At 48.0% G+C, this 19,410-nt stretch overlaps 1 protein-coding gene across 2 annotated transcripts in view; it reads left to right on the top strand.

The window, feature by feature from the left end:
- Positions 1-14,714, top strand: part of BLK (BLK proto-oncogene, Src family tyrosine kinase) — a 46,179-nt gene extending 31,465 nt beyond the window's left edge. For both annotated transcript variants that reach the window (XM_061461053.1, XM_061461054.1), the window contains exons 7-13: positions 3,201-3,350; positions 3,830-3,982; positions 4,881-5,060; positions 5,638-5,714; positions 9,367-9,517; positions 12,330-12,461; positions 12,827-14,714. In XM_061461053.1, the coding sequence (XP_061317037.1) occupies positions 3,201-3,350; positions 3,830-3,982; positions 4,881-5,060; positions 5,638-5,714; positions 9,367-9,517; positions 12,330-12,461; positions 12,827-13,035 (1,052 nt within the window). In that variant the 3' untranslated portion in view covers positions 13,036-14,714. The remainder of the gene's footprint in view (positions 1-3,200; positions 3,351-3,829; positions 3,983-4,880; positions 5,061-5,637; positions 5,715-9,366; positions 9,518-12,329; positions 12,462-12,826) is intronic.
- The last annotated feature ends 4,696 nt before the right edge of the window (positions 14,715-19,410 follow it).

Here is a 19,410-nt window from a genome sequence, read left to right as displayed (position 1 = left end):
GTGTCAAGCCCAGGTCTGTGCCAGGATGCGATGCAGGGCTGTGGGACAGGAGAATGTCCCTTCTGGCTGAGGAGCTAGAACTCCTTCTGGCTATCACTGGGGGAGATTAGGAGTCCTGCTATCTGTCTGGCTCCACTTAACATCCTTCTTTTGCTGCTGTTCCTGGGAGAAGAGAGAATTGAAGCTTTTCAGCCGCAGTGCTTTGGCTTTAGACTGCAGCTCCCAAGGGAACTGTAGTGGTCCACGGTGAATGACAGGGAAAGCTTTACCACACTCACTCCAGCAAACTAAACTCTGACCTGGGGTAAAATACAGTCATTAACTCTAATGACAGAATAAGTATTCACTTTGGGAGTAGACAGCTGATAGATTGGGCTGGAAGGTGTCTGGAGCTCCTGTCACTGCTGCATGCTGTGCATCACTGGTTTGAAAGATGCAAGGGGGTTTAAAGAGTCAGTGGGGTCTGGAAAAGTGGAGAGCAGGCATTTTGGGTGCAACCACACTACCAAACAGGCCAGGTCTCCTCTCCTCCTGACTCTCAGCCCCAATGCACTCCCTTGTACATGTGTTAGTTCTTAATTCTTGCCCTCCCTTCTGCAGTGCTGTGTGTTGTCAGTGCAGCTGGGCTCACACCATGTTTGGCTCTTTCCTCTACCAGGCCTTGCCTTGTAAAAATCAAACACATACCCTAAGCCACATCCCAGGCATGCAAAGCACCCTCCTGGACTTGTGCCATAGAAGCTCAGATCTGATGGGCTGCACATTATTTCAATCATTTTGAAATTAAAATAATATCAGCATCCTCAACAACAATCTTCTCTTCTCCAGGCTGTTCAGCCTGGAGAAGAGAAGGCTGCATGCATACCTCATAGCAGCCTTACAGTATTTGAAGGGGGCCTACAAGGATGCTGGAGAGGGACTCTTCACTAGGGATTGTAGTGACAAGACAAGGGGTAATGGGTTAAAACTTAAACAGGGGAAGTTTAGATTGGATATAAGGAAGAAGTTCTTTACTGTAAGGTTGGTGAGGCACTGGAATGGGTTGCCCAGGGAAGTTGTAAATGCTCCATCCCTGGCAGTGTTCAAGGCCAGGTTGGACAGAGCCTTGGGTAACATGGTTTAGTGGGAAGTGTCCCTGCCCATGGCAGGGGGATTGGAACCAGATGATTTTAAGGTCCCATCCAACCCTAACTATTCTATGATTCTATGAATAATGGACATTAATAACAATAATAATTTTGCACACATAGGTACCACAGAGGAGCCAGAGGGGGTCTGGGACCAAGTGCTAGGGAGTGTGAATGCTGCTGATCAACTCTAGCAGGACTTGTGCTGAGCAATGTGGACATTAGCCCTAGCAGCATCTTTCTGCACCCACTAGGGACCAAAGATCACTCCCTGGGAAAGACATACTTAGCTCAGTAGTGACCTTTGGTCACTGAGACATAGGCTGCAAAAATGAGCCATTCTTTTACCCTTCCCTTGACTTTTTTCTTGCCCATTGAAGATTCTTCATGGATGCATCTAAGACATTGAGCTGCAGGACCGATAGAGCCAAAAGGGCTTCTCAGTTTGTCTTCTGCCTGACACTCATGGTGAAGGAAAGAATTTCATGCTCTGCTGAGAAGGACCCCACCATGCTGAGGCTGTATGCTTCCTGTCTTCAGGTTCCCTGGAACTGCATTTAATCCAGCAGATCTTCTATGAACATTATGCCACCTTATCTCCCAATCTGGTCTCTGTCCCCCAGATGACTCTTAGTGGTTGGAAAAATTTTAGACCATCCCAAATTCTGCTTGTAAAGATTTATAATCATAGAATCATGGAATAGTTAGGGTTGGAAAGGACCTTCAGATCATCAAGGTCCAACCCCACTGCCATGTGCAGGGACACCTCACACTAAACCGTGTCACCCAAGGCTCTGTCCAACCTGGCCTTCAACTCCGCCAGGGATGGAGCATTCACAATTTCCCTGGGCAACCCGTTCCAGTGCCTCACCACTTCAACAAAGCAAATATCCACAGAGGTAGTTTTCTTCTGTTACTTTTAAAACAGAGGTTTGCAGCCTCAGTGTAAGGAACTGCTGGTGCTGCTATGGAGAAACAGCAGCAAGTGAGAGTTACGTTTTAATGGATTTTCTCCTCACGGTCAGGATTATGGTTTCAGAGTCCCTGTGGAAGGCCCCACTTCTGCTTATGATCCTACATGACAGATACATACTTTTTAACATAAATAGCCTTGCCTTTTCAAGCATTAAAAAGGCAGCCTATCTACCCGGGTGACGTATTAGACTTCTAACAGCCCAGCAGGCTTGTAACAGCTTACTCCGGAAATATGATCCAGACAACGGGAAAAAAAAGAATCCCTGCTAAACTGCATTGAAATTGACACTGACACAGGCTGGAAGCTGCTGCTCTGTAGCAACATCTAGTGATGTTTTTGTGTACAAAACCCCCAATCTTATGGTTCAGATTATAAACCCATTACAAGGAGAGAATAGCAGGTTGGAGGGGCAGATCATTAAGCAGCTCCCTTGAGGTCAAAAGGCACATAAATCTAGATGTGAATCTCTATATGTGGTTTACCCACAGTCACAAGTTTATGGCTGAACAAGACAATTCTCCTGAATCCCCCTTCTGTACTTCCCAGGTAAACCACTGTCCTTGGTATAGGGGTTATAGTGGATAACAGGGTTACAGGGACCTTGGGTAAAGCTGGGAAGGAGCACATATCTCTTGACCTTACCTCTCCCACTAACTGAAGCCCTGGTTGTGCTGGTAGGGTGGTTCAGCTCCTTGTTTCTACAGGCTGGTGAGACTACAGTCACTTGTTTCATCCAGATGAGGTGATGCTGTTGACAGAGATCAGGTGGGAGATACAGAGTTGTGGCAGGACTATCACAACATAAGTATCTGATTGCTCTGGCTGGAGATGTGCTATTAATTTATATTGATTCCTTGGGGCTGTTGGCCAAGGGTTAGGCAAGTTTTGCTCAATGAAGCCTCCACAGGACCAATTAAGCTCTAATGAACCTTTATCTTCTCCACCTGTGTCTGAGAGAGGGAAGATTGTAGCTTTGCAGCCTGGGAAGGCAACAGCAAGGGCTGAGAGAGGTATCTTCAGCTGTAGGCTGGGAGGTAGCTGGTCCCCGAGTAGGGTTCTGCTTGTTCTCACAGTTCTTTCTTCTGGTTATTCTCCAGGTGCCTATTCCTTGTCTGTGAGAGACAGCGACTCTGCTCATGGGGACATCATCAAACACTACAGGATCCGCTCCCTAGATGGTGGGGGGTATTATATCTCCCCCAGGATGACTTTCTCCAGCCTACCAGAGCTAATCCATCATTACAGCCGTAAGCTGGGTTTGTCTCTTAGCAGAACGTGGGCATGTGGGTAGAGGGAGGATGGGCTTGCTAGCCACCACCACCACTCCATTGACTCCAATGGACCATGTGTTCTCCTACAAGCAGAACCCGGGCACCCCTGTCCTGCTTTTCATCCTAGAGCATTGTGAGTGTGAGGTCTATCCCCAACCCTGTAACCAGACAGTGTCTTCCATTAGGAAAGAGGTGAATGCTGAAGGGATATCTAGGAAAGGATGCTTGGGAAGCAGGGTTTGAACTAGCTGGGCAGGAGAATTTGCTCCTCTATGGCTCCCTTTGAGCTTTCTCCTTTCACTGGGTCCATTCTGCATCCCTTGGTCCCTATGGTTGAAACATTTGTGTGGTTGTGGAGGTTTCCCATGGGTTGACTTCTTCCTAACATGTGTAGATGGAGGAGGAGGTTAGCTCTGCCATCCCATTGAAACATCCTGTACTTTGTCCTCACACAGAGAAAGGGGATGGCCTGTGCCAGCGCCTCACAACTGCCTGCATATCCCTGGTTCCCCAGAGACCCTGGGCACAGGATGAATGGGAGATCCCACGGGAATCTCTGAAGCTTGTGAAGAAACTTGGCAGTGGGCAGTTTGGGGAAGTATGGATGGGTAAGTATAACTCCCCATTCCAGGAAAGAAATATATAAACAGAGGAGATGGAAAGTCTTCTTTCCTTAAGACAAGACTAGTCTGGTCATGGGAATCCTAAAGTATGAACACATATTTATAGGTACACATACAGCAGTAGATGCCATACTCCTGGGAAGGACCAGACAGGCTGTGTTTGCATTGATCAGTGGTTGAGCAAGGGTTTTGCAGGCTGGATACATGTGATGGGTGTTGAAATAACTATATACTTCTCTCCTGAGACGTGATCTCATTATTCCTGGGAATCCTGGGCTTGGTTGTAGCATCCTCAGTTACACACAGCAGGGTAGCTTGGTGACATTATCCCACTTTTTCTGCTTCCCTGTCCCACTTTATAACCTAGATCTGAATCCCTTATGCCTTCCTGCCCACTGCTAATCAGTGGCAGAGGAAGTGGGGTGAGGTCAGCTTCCTTTGCTGTCCTCTTTGTGGTCGGCTGTTGCCTTGGCAATTAAGATTGTGGACAGGACCAGGCTGAGTCTACTGGTGGACTGCAGAGTCCTGGCTTTTCTATGGCATTTGGATTATGAGAACATAATCCCTGGGGGGACCCAGGGGTTTCATCCAGAGTCTTGCAAGGCTGGGAGGACTGTGTGAGGATGGGCTCATTGCATGGGTGTCCATAACCCAGAGCAGGGATGGTCCCCAATGAAGCCACACAGATGGATGGTTGTGTTGTGTCTGTCCCTTCTCCTTTCATACCTGCTGTCTGAACCCTCTGGCACCAAGTTTTACCATGTGTTTCTTTATGAGATTGAATGCTGTTGCTGTGTTTTTCTGCTGCCTGATCCTTGTTGCGCAGCCTGATAGAGCCAGTAGAGATGCCAAAATTCCTCAATGCATCATTATTTCTCTACAGGCTATTACAAGAACAACATCAAGGTGGCTGTGAAGACCATGAAGGAGGGCAGCATGGATCCTGACGCCTTCTTGGCAGAGGCAAACTTGATGAAGAGGCTCCAGCATAACAAACTGGTCCGGCTATATGCGGTAGTCACAAAGCAGCCAATTTACATTGTGACAGAGTACATGGCCAATGGTAAAGAGCCTCACTGAGGTTTTTGTTGGGTTTCTGTAAAATCAGGTCAATGAGTTAGCTGGTACTCCCATGCATAATAGGGGTGGGAGGAGGGCATTGCCTCCTGTCTGTAAGCAGAAGGACTAAGTGATCCAGAAGTCTGCTTCTAGTACTGGGAGGGACTTTCTGGGCAATGAAATCCTGCATCTTGAGGTCTTATATTTCAAAAGCTACTTCACAAGACAATGATGCTCCATTTGAAGAGGAAAGTTCTCCTCTCCACTATTCCTCCTGGGAGTTTGTTTCAGAGTTTTACTCCCCTCATGGTGAAATTGTCCTTTCTTTTGCTTCTCTTGTCTATAAGGCTTTGAGTGATAAATGCCCAGCAGTTTGCAAAAGGTCTGTGCAAAATAAAGGGGGAAAATCACCTCCATCTGGGAACTTTCCTAATGGAAGATTCTCCAGCAGACACCATTGTGATTCCTTGTATTTTCTCTAAGATGCAGGCAGATTTGCTGCATATATTCTGAGAAGCACCAGAGAAAGCAAATGTGCAGACTTACTCAGAAGAGTTACAGCAGCCTTTCCTCTTTTGCAGGGTGTTTGCTGGATTACTTGAAGACAGAAGAAGGAAGCCAACTGAACCTCCCCAAACTCATTGATATGTCTGCTCAGGTCAGTGAACAGTCTCTGGGAAACAGGCTCAAGGCCATGATTTGTTATTGAAATGCTTGCAAGTCTGACAGAGCGTCTATTTCATGGAGAAAAACAGCACCTCCTGGTGTGCTTTCGTAGGGTTTCTCTCTCAGTCCTCTTGTGTTGATGTGCGTGTCAGCTCGGCAGTGCTCTGCTGGTCCTTAGGACAGACTCAGGGGAACTTAATGCAGTGCTAGAGAACTGGGGCTTGGTTTTTAGGTTTTGGGTTTGGTTTTGGCTTGTTTTTCTGGTTTGCTGAGCAGGAAGTAAGTTTGCTTCTCTTTTTACCAAAAAGGAAGAAAAAGCTTAAGGGAAAGACTTTCAGTGTAGACACATGATGGCTTTCAGCAGTTCTTCCCTCCTGATAAGGCATAAGGGATGTTCTGACACTCTGATCTGTGAATATTGCTTCCTATGAGAACAAACTTTGACTTCGTAGAGTTTGTTCACTCTGAGCATCCCCAGCCTGTAAATGTTAATAGCTGCACCTGCACTGTAACATTTCAGTCTGAAAGTACATCTAAACTCAAACAGGTCAAAATCAGAGAAACCCCAGACTGGCGGCATCTTGGCAACAAGTTGTACATGAAGGCTGAGATTGGCAAAATCACTCCACTTTGGTCCTAGTGGACAGAGTTTGGCTCCACTCCTGTTGACAGAGTTTGGCTCACCCAGAGCAGAGTTAGGATAATTTTGGAAATACTGGGAAAAGGCCACGAAGCATGGCATCATGGTTGAATGCAGCTATTTTGATGTGCAGATCTGGCAGCAAGCAATGTGTAAAGGCTGGCTGCTTGGCTCCAGCCATCATACAGACCTATTTTATAGCGTATTAAAAAATGGAGAATCTTAAGATTGGAGCAAACATTATATGGCAGCAAAAAATTTTCCTTCTTGCTTTAACCAGGATGAAAATATTTAAATGCTTTAAAGCAATGTCCCCATCTGCCATTTTTATTTTCCTCTGCACCCCTATGAAGTGAGCAGAGGAAGATGTTTCAGTACGTTTTCTCTTCACTACTGATAAGTCTTCCTTATCTGCAGTTTTATCTTTGTGAGAGATTATGGGGCCAACTGCACTCTCACTGTTTAGTATCTTTTCCTTAACTGTTTCCTTCCTTCCCACTTTCTTTCTTTACCTCCCTACTTCCCTCCTCCCTTTTTCACTCTTTCATTCCTACTCTTTGTTTTAAATTCCTGATGCTAAGCAGAATGGTCCAAATCCATTTGTGTTACAGAGCCCTTGGTTTTGGTGACATCATTACCACAGAGACTGGTTTGATGCATTTTGATGCAGCAGGAAAGTGCCATAGCCAGAGCAACCTGCACTCAGCTGTGGTCACAGGGATGACCCAGAGCAAAGCTGTTTGCCAACATTATACCGAGCTTTGAGGCAGCAGCAGCAGAAGTATGAGTATTCATGCTTTTATTTAACTCAACACTGGGAGCTGCATTGAGCATGTGGAGTAATGAAGCATTTTGAGGCAGGAGTATGGAAGTGTCTGGGGAGAGGTCAATGATCTTCCCTGTACCAGGCATGAGGGTAGTAGAAGTCTGATAACACGCTGGCTGCAGGAACACATGGGAGAAACCCATCCCAGGGCAACTTTGTGCACCCAAACCTCCCGTCTGAATCAAGGGTCGAAGCCTTGAATGTAACTGCACGGCATGGCTTGAGCTGGCCAGAAACCCACTACAACTCCCAAATAGTCCCCACAGCGGGCATCATCACTAGAGTTGAGCAATTGCACATGGACATCACCTCTCCATGGTCACCTGGATACACTCACCCTGCACACCCCTATCACATCCCTTTATGCTCTTCGCAGCATCCTGGCCTGGAGTAGCTGAACACGGACCGAACCCACACACCCCAACAACACAATAACCCACCGAAGCCAGCCACAGATCATGGGATAGGAAGGATTTTACCCATCCCTCAAGGCATGGGTGTCAGTCGGAAGGACATCTTTCACCATTCCCCCTCTCACCAGCACCGCCTCTTCAGGGCAGAGATTCCAACACTCACTAAGTAACTCCCAGGGGAGGAAGAGGAAAAGGGCAAGTTTTGGGCTATTTTGCAATCAGTTCATCTGCGGTGCTGGGCTGACATCACAGCCCAACAGACACACAACCCTCTTGAGCACAATTTTGGATCCAATAGTATCCATCAGAGTTAAAATTAGACATCTCTGGGCTGATGCACTAGATCCTGTGGCCAATCTCAAGGGTGCATGCTCAAAAGCATTCTGGGCTGGAACGGGCCCATCGAAGGGTACTATCTTGTTAACATCAGGACAGGAAATTACATCAATTCTTCCATTTTCCACTGAAGCAAACAGCACTGTGCTGAAGGGGTGTTGACACAGGTTAGAAACACAGCACTGGAAAGTATGTGTTGGTATCCTGTTTAAAACCACATGTAAGTCTAGATGCTGATGTGAATCTGTATGAAGTGGAAAATAGCTCTGCCCTCACCCACAGACACATAAAATCTTTAATGAGTATTAACCATTGTTAGAAGAGGTTGCACACATCCACTCACCTTCCTGATAAATGCCTAACCCAAATCTGAGACTCGACTGATAGAGCAACTTTGCAATCTTTGTTTTCTACATGTCCCAGCACCCAGCAATAAAAGATTGCTGTCATCATTTATACAGCTCATCACACACCAGGCACCTCCCCAGGGCTGCTCCCTGCTCCAAGGAGCTAAACACCACAAGATGAGTTTGGGAGCAAGAACATCCCAAAGCAAAGTTTGGAGATGGTTAAAGAACATCCCAAAGCAAAGTTTGGAGATGATTAAAGAACATCCCAAAGCAAAGTCTGGAGATGGTTAAAGAAGGCAGCGCATGCCCAAGACAACAGTACTGGAATACTGTCTATCCCAGTCAGATTTTGATGGATATCTGGGTGTTCTGCTCTAATGCATCCTGTAGGTATCAGAGGGGAGAACTGTTTTGTGCTCTGGGTCCTAGTCTGGATCCAGCACAGGGAAGAAAAATATAAAACTCAGTTTTATTGTGGAGGGATCCCCAGGGGTCTCCTCCCCATCCCAAAGCAGAACAGTGAGGAAGAACAGAGAAGGCTACTGAAAAGCATCTAGCTGTCCTAGATCTGGACTTTGCTACTGTAACTGAAGGGTGGATGAGTGAGAGGTTTTTTTTCAATTGGCATATTTAATCTGGGCTGTTTGTGATGAAAATACCAACTGGAGAGGAGAGTCTTGTGGCAGAAACCAGGAATCCAGTGATGTGGTTTCAGGTTTGCTCCAACTTTCTGTGTGTTACAGCAGACACGACTCAGGGCTGTAACTTCTGAGAGAGTGATGCTTCTGTTCTGCTTGACTTGTCTGCTTAAAGCTTTTGGTTGCCAGGTGTATACTGGTAGAGCTGAACATACACATACATGGGTATACCTATTTATGTATGTATGTATCTGTCTACCTGTTTATCTATCTGTCTGCTGATCTATCTGTCCATCCATCCATCCATCCATCCATGGAGCATGCATGTCTATGCCCATGGAGGCATATGAGCAGCCCTATACACATGCTCTGGTTTTATAAAGGTGGGTACCTTGTCATGGGGAGGTGACTGATGAAGGCAGCCTCTTCCTCCTCTCCTAGGTGGCAGAGGGAATGGCGTACATCGAACGCATGAACTCCATCCACCGTGACTTGAGAGCTGCCAACATCCTTGTCTCAGAGACACTTTGCTGCAAAATTGCTGATTTTGGCCTCGCCAGGATCATCGAGAACGAATACTTGGCACAAGAAGGTGGGTGTCATTCCCAGCATTGCTTCACCAGCACATTACCCTTAGCTCTAATCCTCCTGCTATGAAAACGTGCCAGGATACGGGGTGTCCAAGGGCTGGAACCAGGCACAGGGCACCCACCACTGCCAATGGCATGAGACCCAAGCCCCCATTGCTGCCATTGTCAGCACCCAGGCAGCAGGAAGAGCAAGACAGAGAGCCAAATAATTGAGCCCTATGAGAGGCAGCAGTACTTAGGGACAATAAAGAGCAAGTGAGATTTGCAGAAGGAAAAGGGAAAAAAAGCCTTTTGGCAGTGTCTGGGGCAGTCCTGTTGAATCTCAGGTTGTGTCACTGCAGAAATTTGACCTCCACTAACAAAACCTGCTGCCTGTGCCTACGTGTTCTCAGTGAGTCAGCCCAAAGGGAAGGAAATAGCAGTGTAACTCAGTCACTGCACTGCAGAGGGAAGCTGGATCCACAAATCGGGACCTGATGGCAGCTTCCAGATGTTCCAGGCAAACCCAGCCCAGACCAGGTCCCTTCAATAACAAAGGGACAACTTACAAAACATAGGAGAAGGTTGGCAGCTGGGCAGGTATTTCTTGTCAGAACAAAGCACCTTGAGCATCTAAACCAAACCAAACCAAAGGCACACAAAACCAGGTGTTTACCATGTTAATGTGAAATCTCCTTATAACTCCACCTGCAAGACCAAGCCCCTTGCTGGGCCGGAATACCTGACTGGGAGGTGGACAGGAGAGCATGGCCATGAGAGGTGGTAGCTGCTTTGGGTGGTGCAGAAGTCCATCTACAGCCATTTGACAACAGAGTTAAGTCGAGTTCCTCTGCAACAGCTTTCTCTCTGCGCTTACCTCTGACTCTAAGGTCAGTTAGGAGATCACGTAAGCCAGACTGCAAAGAGATGTTATAGGTCATCGGGGAAACAAGCAGAAATGATTGAAATAGTTTTACATGTTGAAATGCATGTATCATAAAGTATTTTGGGACAGCAAATGGAAAGTTTCCTATCTTATAAGAAAAAATAATCTATTCAATTTCCTTACCACAGAGTACTTTTTTATAGGAAGATTTATCTTCATCCCAGCTCTAGAGGAGGACAGATTTCCAAAAGTTGAAAATCTTCTAGTAGATGCCACTTATGCCAGACTTAATTGCTTTATTACAAAGTAGTAAAAGCTTGAAAATGTAACTTGTGTAATGGCATGAAGTAGTACTGTGAGATTACTGTGATTTTTTTAAGGCAGTTTTTATCCTTAAGAGGAGTTCTGGTGAAATCAGTATGATTCTGTTAACATACCCAAAGGAACTACATTTCCAGTGGAAAACAGTTCCTATCAGCATTTTTCCAGCTAGCTTTAATCTGAAAAAACAACTGCCCCTCTATCTACTTTGAACAATTTTCACTTCATAGATTGCATTTCCGAGCCTCGTCAGTCTACTTGTCAGAGAATGATGTGCAAGAACAAAGGCACTTATTTCACACACTGCATTTAGGCCTTCAGTCCTGAAAGTATATATACAAATAAAAATGTGATTTCCTCGCAGCCTTTAACACATTCAGTTCCTACTTATCAAAGGCATTTGGGTTTGAGGTTTTTTTGGCCTTAGCTGAACAGAAATGGCCATTGCAAAATGGTCATTGCTGTCCGCAGAGTGCATAACAAGAACTTAGTGCACAAAATAAAATGGGGCTTCTTTTGTTTTTGATAGATGCATGAAGCTTTAAGAACTGGAGAATTTATACTTGCTGTATTGTTTATGCACTTTTCCTGAAAACAGACTCCTTCCTTCATACAGAATAAAGTCCTACTGTCGTCCTCAAATAAAGCTGCTTGAGGCATTAGCTTTGAATAGCACAGACACATAGTTTGGGCTACAGAAACCCACTGGTTCCTCATGGCATCATTCTACATAAAGAGTGATGGGTCTGTCATAAGTGCTGATGGATGCTCAAGGGCTGCTGCAAGCATGGATCACTCCAGCATCGTACCCTCAGCGAGCATGGGTCAGCTATCCTTCCATTCCTGGCTTTATTCCTGAGATCCCCCATCACTAAACACACAAGAGATGTAAAGATGTTATAAGAATGCATATTCCTCTAACTTCATCAGCAAAATAGTCTACCTAGAGTTTTTTTAGTATTCGCATTATCAGTTACATAAGGCACTAAGTTTTTTCATTATTTGGCCTCTGTGTATTGGTATCAAGGAATGTTTATGAGCATATACATGTGAAAAAGTATTTTAAGATGAAATAGCCTTGATTACAATGGAAAAAGAACCAAGAAAGGCAAAGAGATGCTAAGTAGAAATAACATCTTAGTGAAAACAGGAGACAGGCAACAATTACCTCCCTCTGGCCCTATCACAGAATCATAGAACCACGGAATGGTTTGGTTTGGAAGGGACCATAAAGCTCACCCAGTTCCAACCCCCTGCCACAGGCAGGGACACCTTCTACTAGACCACGCTGCTCCAAACCCCATCCAACCCGGCCTTGAACACTGCCAGGGATGGGGCAGCCACAGCTTCTCTGGGCAACCTGTGCAGCGCCTCAGCACCCTCACAGGGAAGAACTTCTGCCTAGGAGCTCACCTAAATACTAGAAGGAAAATAAATAGAAGGAACTGTGATGTTATCTCCATAATGCCACAGTTCCTTCAATAAGAAGTCCCACCACAGCCCCCCGACACAGTCAACAACCTGCAGGACCCAGGGCTCAGTTTTGAGGAACAGCTTGCCCATGCCTGTGGGAGCAGAGGGAGATGCTGTTCCTCCACTTGCTATTTTGTTTTGCTTCCTCTGGACAGGTGCAAAATTCCCGATCAAATGGACGGCACCAGAAGCCATTAACTTTGGAGTTTTCACCATCAAATCTGACGTGTGGTCCTTTGGGATCCTCCTGACAGAAATCATAACCTACGGCAGGATCCCGTACCCAGGTATAGTGCATGGCAAATATGGGAGGAGTGTGTGTTGTCTTCAAAGTATCTAGCACTGCTTTATGCCTGAAGGCACATACCCAAGTGTAGACACGTGTGCCCAGACATGCACGCCTGTCTCTTCATGATGGGATTCCTTTCCTAAGCTCCATGAACCTAAGATAGATACGACTTAGAGAAGGGAGTCAGGGAGGGGACAGGGGGATGGAAGGGGAATTGCAGCCCTGAAGGGATGGTTCCCAACTGTGGCCCAGCATCACAGTCCCTCATACCCCTCCATCTCTGCCTGGATGTGAGCCTCCAGGAGCACTGAGATTCACCCTCAGGGTGATGAATAACTCCTATTCGGCTGTGTTCCTCTTAAGGGATGACCAACCCCGAGGTGATTCGCAACCTGGAACGGGGCTACCGCATGCCCTGCCCGGACATGTGCCCCGGGGAGCTCTACAACATCATCCTGAAATGCTGGCGAAACAAGCCTGAGGAGCGCCCGACCTTCGAGTACCTGCAGTCGGTCCTTGAGGACTTTTATACCTCCACAGAGCAGCAATACGAAGCAGAGCCTCAGCAGTAACCCACCGTCTTGCCAGCACCCGGAGGAAAACCAACACCCTCCGATGGCTCAGTTCAGGCCTTTCCCTTTCTCCTGTGTGCCACCACAATGCATTTGGAGATAGGGAATGAGGAGGGACACAAAGAAGGTGGATGCTGCCAGCTCTGTGCTTATCACAGGGACAAAGGAGGTGGCTAAGAGATGGTGCAGCTCCTTCTTCATCCGCCTTGGAGGCCTGTACCCACTTTGCAGAAACTGCTTCTGTCACAGAGGGGAGCAAACTCCTTTGTGACACACCTGGATACAGAAAAGACCCTCAGCCCTGCAACTGCAGCCCTGGGAAGAGGGGAACATGGTCGGGGTGGTGGTCCGGGGGGTGCACAATCTCCCCCCTCCTCCTGATGCCACTGGTGGCAATACTACAGCCTGTTTCATACCATGGGCAGGGGTGGGATCGTGTCCTGTCTGCACCTCCTTGGGCCACACCAGGTCCTCAAGCTGTGGCGCAATCTCTCCAGGTGGTGCCACCCCTCTGCCCTAAGTCAATAATAAACAACTGGATACGACCATTTCCCATTTCTTCATTCAGGCTGCAGGGTGCTCCCCGTGCCCATCCCAGCCCATGGATAAGAAGGGGAGAGGCCATGGGGCTCCACTGGCAGCGCGGGAGGATGCTGGGGTGGTACCGTGGGGCGGGAACGGGGGATGCCCGGGTGCGTGGCCCTGGAGCCCGGAGGTAGGAGAGATGTTCGTGGTGTGGCCACGAGATGTCCCTCCTTCCCCATAAATCCGGGTGGCGGCTGCACCAACTGCTGCGGGGGGACGCAAAATACACGTATTAAAATAACTTCGAAACAGAAAAACACCCTCCTTGGTTGGCCGAGCTCTTCACTGCACAGGCTCCTGATGCATCATGCCAGCCCCATGCCGGGTCCTGCTCCACACCCGGCACCAGGAGGGTTCAAATGCCACTTTCCCGGTTTCTGGTGCATCTCTGACCCACATCTCCAGTGGGAATGCCTACATCAGGATGCAGGGTGGTCTCCAGTCAGCAGCTGCACTGGTCTGTGGAGGGGAGGATGAAGAAAGAAGGTACAGATGGCACACTTGAAGGGGTGTTAGGACCACAGGAGTGAGCATCAGGCTGGGATCCAGGTGGACTATCATTCAGGTCATGGCGCTGAGCAGCATCTCCCCAGGATGCTTCGTGTGCTGATTTTTACCCCATAAACCAGGTTTTGAGTCCTTCTGTAAAGGGTGTTTTCCACAGTGTGACAAGGATGCTATGAGAAAGAAACAGTAGAGATGACCTGTGTGCCAGAAAAAATACCTGACCATCACGAACACATGACACAGAGTCCCCTGTGCACACCAGTGCTGCCTAGGAAGAAAAAGGAGTGAGAATCATAGAGACACACAATGGTTTGGGTTGGAAGGGACCTTGCAGCTCATCCAGTTCCAACCCCCTGCCACGGGCAGGGACACCTTCCATTAGAGCAGGTTGCTCCAAACCTCATCAACCTGGGCTTGGGAAGATTCATAACAAATCTGTAAAGACAACTGGGCTATTGGCAGCTATATTCAGTCCAAGGACTTGATCTTCAGTCTGTAATGCCCCTGTCTGTCACCTTTGATGAGACAAAATCCCCCACCATGATGCCAGCATTACTTCTCAAGTGTTCCAGATGGGAAAATGTACTTGTGCCTGGCTTCAAATGCTGTTTATCCCTCCTTCGCAGACCCACAGCTGGGAGAAAGAGCACGTAGGGAACAGGTTTAGCATTAACAGGAGGCCGAAGTCTCTGGAGATGGCTGGTTTGCATAGCTTGGAAATGTCATTCCTTGCTTCCTGAGGGGGGAAGGAGGTTTTAATAGCAGCAAACAAGTATCCCAGACACAGGAGAGAGGGAACTGTGTGAGGTGATCCAGCCTCAGAAATCTTAGATCCAGTGGAGACACCCTAGGCTATCCAGGAGGTTTTCACAGGGCTGGTGGTTGGAGGCCTGCATCCCTCTAGGACTGCACTGGAGCTGGATGGGAAACCTCAGGATGTGGAAAAAAGCATTAGGCTCCTGTGTTCACGAGGTAGGATTTCAGCCTCCTGAAGCATCCAAACATGAAGTCAAATCAACCCCAGGTGTCTCAGAGCTCTTTTCTTATCCCACCCATAACACACCTGATCTGCAACTGCCTTCCACAGCAGACCCATGGGCAGCTTTGCTCCTCGTGGAAGCAGATGAAGGTTCCACCACAGCATTTCTGTGAGGCATCAGAAATCACCCTCACATGTACCAGGAACTCCATGCAGGATTTGCAGTTTCCTATTGCTGAGATGAGTTGAAAGATATTTGACTCCTTGGCTTCTGTTATAAAAAATGGGATTGCACTGAAAACTGGATCATTTGCGCTGGAACAAACCAGGAGGAAGAGTCACAGGGTGTCTGCTAAGCACTTGTGCATTGCGTTATCACCAAAGGCCAAAGAGTCAAATATTGCAGCTCAATTTAGAAAGGAAATGGGTAATTTTATTGCCAATAGCAACAAGTGGCCAAGCCCAGGGTGGACATAACAAAGAGGCCGCAAGCTGTGCACACTGAGCACTGGCCACCATAGCCTTTTCTGTGCATGCTGCACAAACGTCTGTTGGGTGTTGTTCACTGGCATTCCAGGGGTTGGAGAGGTACCATGAGCTCCTTGAGCAGCCATGGTTTCACACAACAGCCACCAAACCCACTAGTAAAAGGACCCCATGGCTCTGCTACAGCAGAGGTTGGACAGAAAAGGACCTGTACTCCAGTGTCTCCTATTGACACGTACATCAAGGACTTCAGTCAGAAACCCAGGGGAGAAGTGAGATGCTACCTCCTGTGACCTGCAGCACAGGATGCAGCTGTAGTTGAGGATGTCTCTGGCCCCAGCAAGCTCTGCAAGAGCCCCTTTATCCCCATACCTCTGGCAGCCCTAGAGGTGTCTCTTCACCATGGGTGAGCTCCAGTCTTAGAGCAAGGGAAAGGTGGTAAAAGTAATGCAGGCTCTCAAATTCAGTTTGTGATTTGTGATCTGTCTGTAGCAGGGACCCTATCACTCATGCAAACAGCTCAGCTACAAGGACTCTTTGAAGCTACCCAAAAAGAGCATGATGTTTATTTTGTGCAGGCATTGGGCTGTGCAAGGTGTTTTAAACAGTTAAGAGGCAATTCCTGCCATAGACAGAGTATGAACTCACTGAATGGCCCAGACCAGGATTAAAAGTAATACCTAACGATATGGATCTTGCATAACAACCATGACATTCCTTTCATTTCACCTCCAGGTGCCAGGTGGTCTTTCTAAAGACCACTGGAACGGTCTTTCCAACTCTCATATAGAAAGACACAGGCCTCTGTTATCAGTCTTTGATACAGCTTTTGCATGCCCCATCCTCTTTCGGCTGTGCAGCTAATGCCTGGTGTTCTGTTGGTGTTGAGCTCATCTGCAGTAACACCCTGTTTGCAAATGGTTTGAGGCTCTGGAGGGAAGGTTTCTGTGGTATTTCTTAGTTCCTCACATTGCAGATTTAGAAATAGCCCCATGGCTGCAGCACAAAACCTTCTGCAGGCATTAGCTGCACACAGTGACACCTTAGCAAAGCAGAGAGTGCATCTGGAAACCTGGAGCCAGGGCCACGGGGTGAGACAGGCATGGAAAAATCAGCAGGTGCTCAGGGGTGAGAGGTGGGAGTGAGAGGGAAAGCAAAGGAAAACCAGTGAGAGGGCATGGGTGCCGGGAGCATCAGCACTGAGGAAATCAGGAGGCTTCTCTGATGTCTCGTGGGGTGTGAGCTCCAGCTGAGGCTTTGCCCATAACCCAGGCAGTCATAGCAAAGTGGATTTTCTCATGTCTAATAGAATACTAAGCATAGCATACACTATAGGCTTTCCTGTATGTCTTTCAGAATCTGGGTTCAAATCAGAGCAGGACATGATTAGCTGAAATGGAAGAGCAGAGAAGGGAGAAGAAGTGAGTGCACGGTCTTACCCATGGCATAAAGACCAAGGGCTTCTCAAGTAAGGCTCCTCTACCCTGTTCTTTCTTCCTATGCTATATTAACACCCAGTGACTGTGACTTTGGCTCACACTGCAACCCTGTGTGTGCAGGACTCATCCAGGGCAGAGGTAAAGATGAAAAGTCCATTACACTCCCAGATCTCTGGCTAACTGGGGAGCTGCTCTCCTTTCTGGGAAGAAGGCTGCCCATCACAGAGAGGTCTGCATACTTTAGCAGGGGACCCTGGTGTAAAGCAAAGTGGCAATGTATCAAAGCCATAGCCTGGGAAATATGCTTTTTCAAAGCCATCCCATGGTAGGCTGTTGTTTGGTCCTGAGCAGAACAGGCACAGCCTCACCAACAGTGCATGCTGGCACTGCCAGGAGCTCAGCACCTCTCCCAGGGTGATAAGTTAGGATCCCAGTGTCCCCACTGCTCCTTACAGAGCAGGGTGCCTGGATCTTGCCACACTATCACCAAAGAGCGAGGCAGGGCCCCCAGGGAAGGGAGGTGGTGAGGAGCCCTTACCTTGCTCTTTTACCTCCACCTACATACAGCAGAGCAAATATCCCCTGGCAAATACTGCAGAGCAAACAAGGGCATCAGTGTCCTGCCACACTGAGCTCTGGTCTCCGAGCTGCCCCACCAAAGGGAACAGTCACCACTTCTGCACCAGGACGGCCCCATCCCTGGCCAGGCAGCTGGCTTACAGCCGAGGGAGACTACATCTGGCTTGCTCTTCCAAACAGAAGTCTTGGTTCAGAGCATCCCCAAGGGCTGGTAAAGCTCCAGGCTGGGTCTGGAAAGGGTGGATGGACATCCCTGAGCACCCCCTGACTGAAGGAGAGGCCATGTGTCACAGACAGGCTGAGTGGGTACCAGAGAGCAGAGATGTGAAGCAGAGTCCTCAGCAAATCTGCCCAAGGAAAGATCTCTCCATCCCAACCAGCCACTCAGTGCAACAACCAATCTCTTCCAGAAGCCAGGGAATCCCTCCATGGATAATGAGGCTCAAGGGGACCATTTTCTTTCTATGTTTAGGGCCCATGGCTGCTCCAGAGAGGTTTGTGGGATGTGTCCCTTCCGTCTTGCTGGGCTGCAGGCATCAGGACTGCAACAGTCTGGATAATTGCTCACCCATCAGTGATTTGAGCCAGGTATTACAACAACATCCCTGCTGAGTTCCTTCCTCTGCTCTCCCAGGGCGCTTGCTGCACCTACCCCCTGTTTCTGCCCATGACATCTGCAATTGCCCATCACTGGAGATGGGCTGTGATCTGCCATGGGTGCTCCTTTTCTAGGCTGCCTCCAGACTTTTTTTCTTCATAGTTTCTTTCCCCGATGATAGGTTCAAGGTCACTCCCAGTTAAAATTAGCAGCTTATTCAGCATTAGAGAGAAGGGACAGCTCGTGGCCTGCTCGTGGTCCTGGGAGATGGCGTCAGGGAATCCAGCTCCCCTTGGAAGTGAGGGATCCTGTGCTTGATATCCTCACAGTAATAAGGAAAGGGATTGCAGCCAGCTCGCCCTTTCTGCCTTAAATTTGAGCTCCAGCTCTATACCTGCAAAGTGGGAAAGAGGAGCATCTCCCTGGAGCCCCCAGTTCCCACCACCAGCTTCTGAATGCCCCATTGTACCCAAGCCAGATGTTTTGCTGGTCATAATTGTGATAGCAAAAGAGTTCACCCAGCCTTTCAAATCTATATTAAACTCGTCCTCACCTGATCCCTCCCCTTGGCCTTCTTATCTTTCTTTTCTCTTTTTCCAGGGCTGGCTAAAGCCGCAGGGTGGAGATAGCAGAAAGCCAGCCATAGCAGAGAGATGGGAGCTTTGTTGTGGTCAGTCCTTTATCATCGGCTGGGCATGCTTTGGTCTGCCCACCAGGAAAGGGAATCAGGGCCCCAATCCCAGTTTGGTACATAGCCCAAGAAAGCATCCCCTGCCCTGTGCAGCACTGATGCTCAGGTAGCTTGTTTCTTTGTAACATATGCACCAAAATTTGGTCCCAAAGAAACATCCTTGTTTCCCTGATATACCAGTCGTTTTCACAGCAAATATGCTCACTTGAAGCTGTCAGGCACTCTTGGGATCAACAAACAGACACAAAAGAGGGGTAGGACAGACTCATAACACAAAATCTACAGGTTTGGTGGACTTCCTGGGGCAAACCCTGGATAACTGGAATGCTAAATACCCAGCCCAGAGGTTACTGCCTTGGAGAATAGCCACTGTCGTGAAACTCCTGCGCTACAACTCTCCTACACAAAGGGGAAGGGCTGGAAAGGATGAGGTTGAGAGAAGCTGGCTTTAGGCCCCCCCATGAGGGAGGAAAATGTCTCTTGCTGTAGCCCCAATTCTCTGTCCAAAAGG

Source organism: Pezoporus flaviventris, unplaced genomic scaffold, assembly GCF_033815535.1.
Source record: "Pezoporus flaviventris isolate CSIRO_AGI_PZ_B2104156 unplaced genomic scaffold, CSIRO_AGI_Pfla_v1 ptg000031l, whole genome shotgun sequence".
NCBI lineage: Eukaryota > Metazoa > Chordata > Aves > Psittaciformes > Psittacidae > Pezoporus > Pezoporus flaviventris.
The sequence above is the reverse complement of the archived record's forward strand: the minus strand, read 5'-3'. Positions and strand labels throughout refer to the sequence as shown.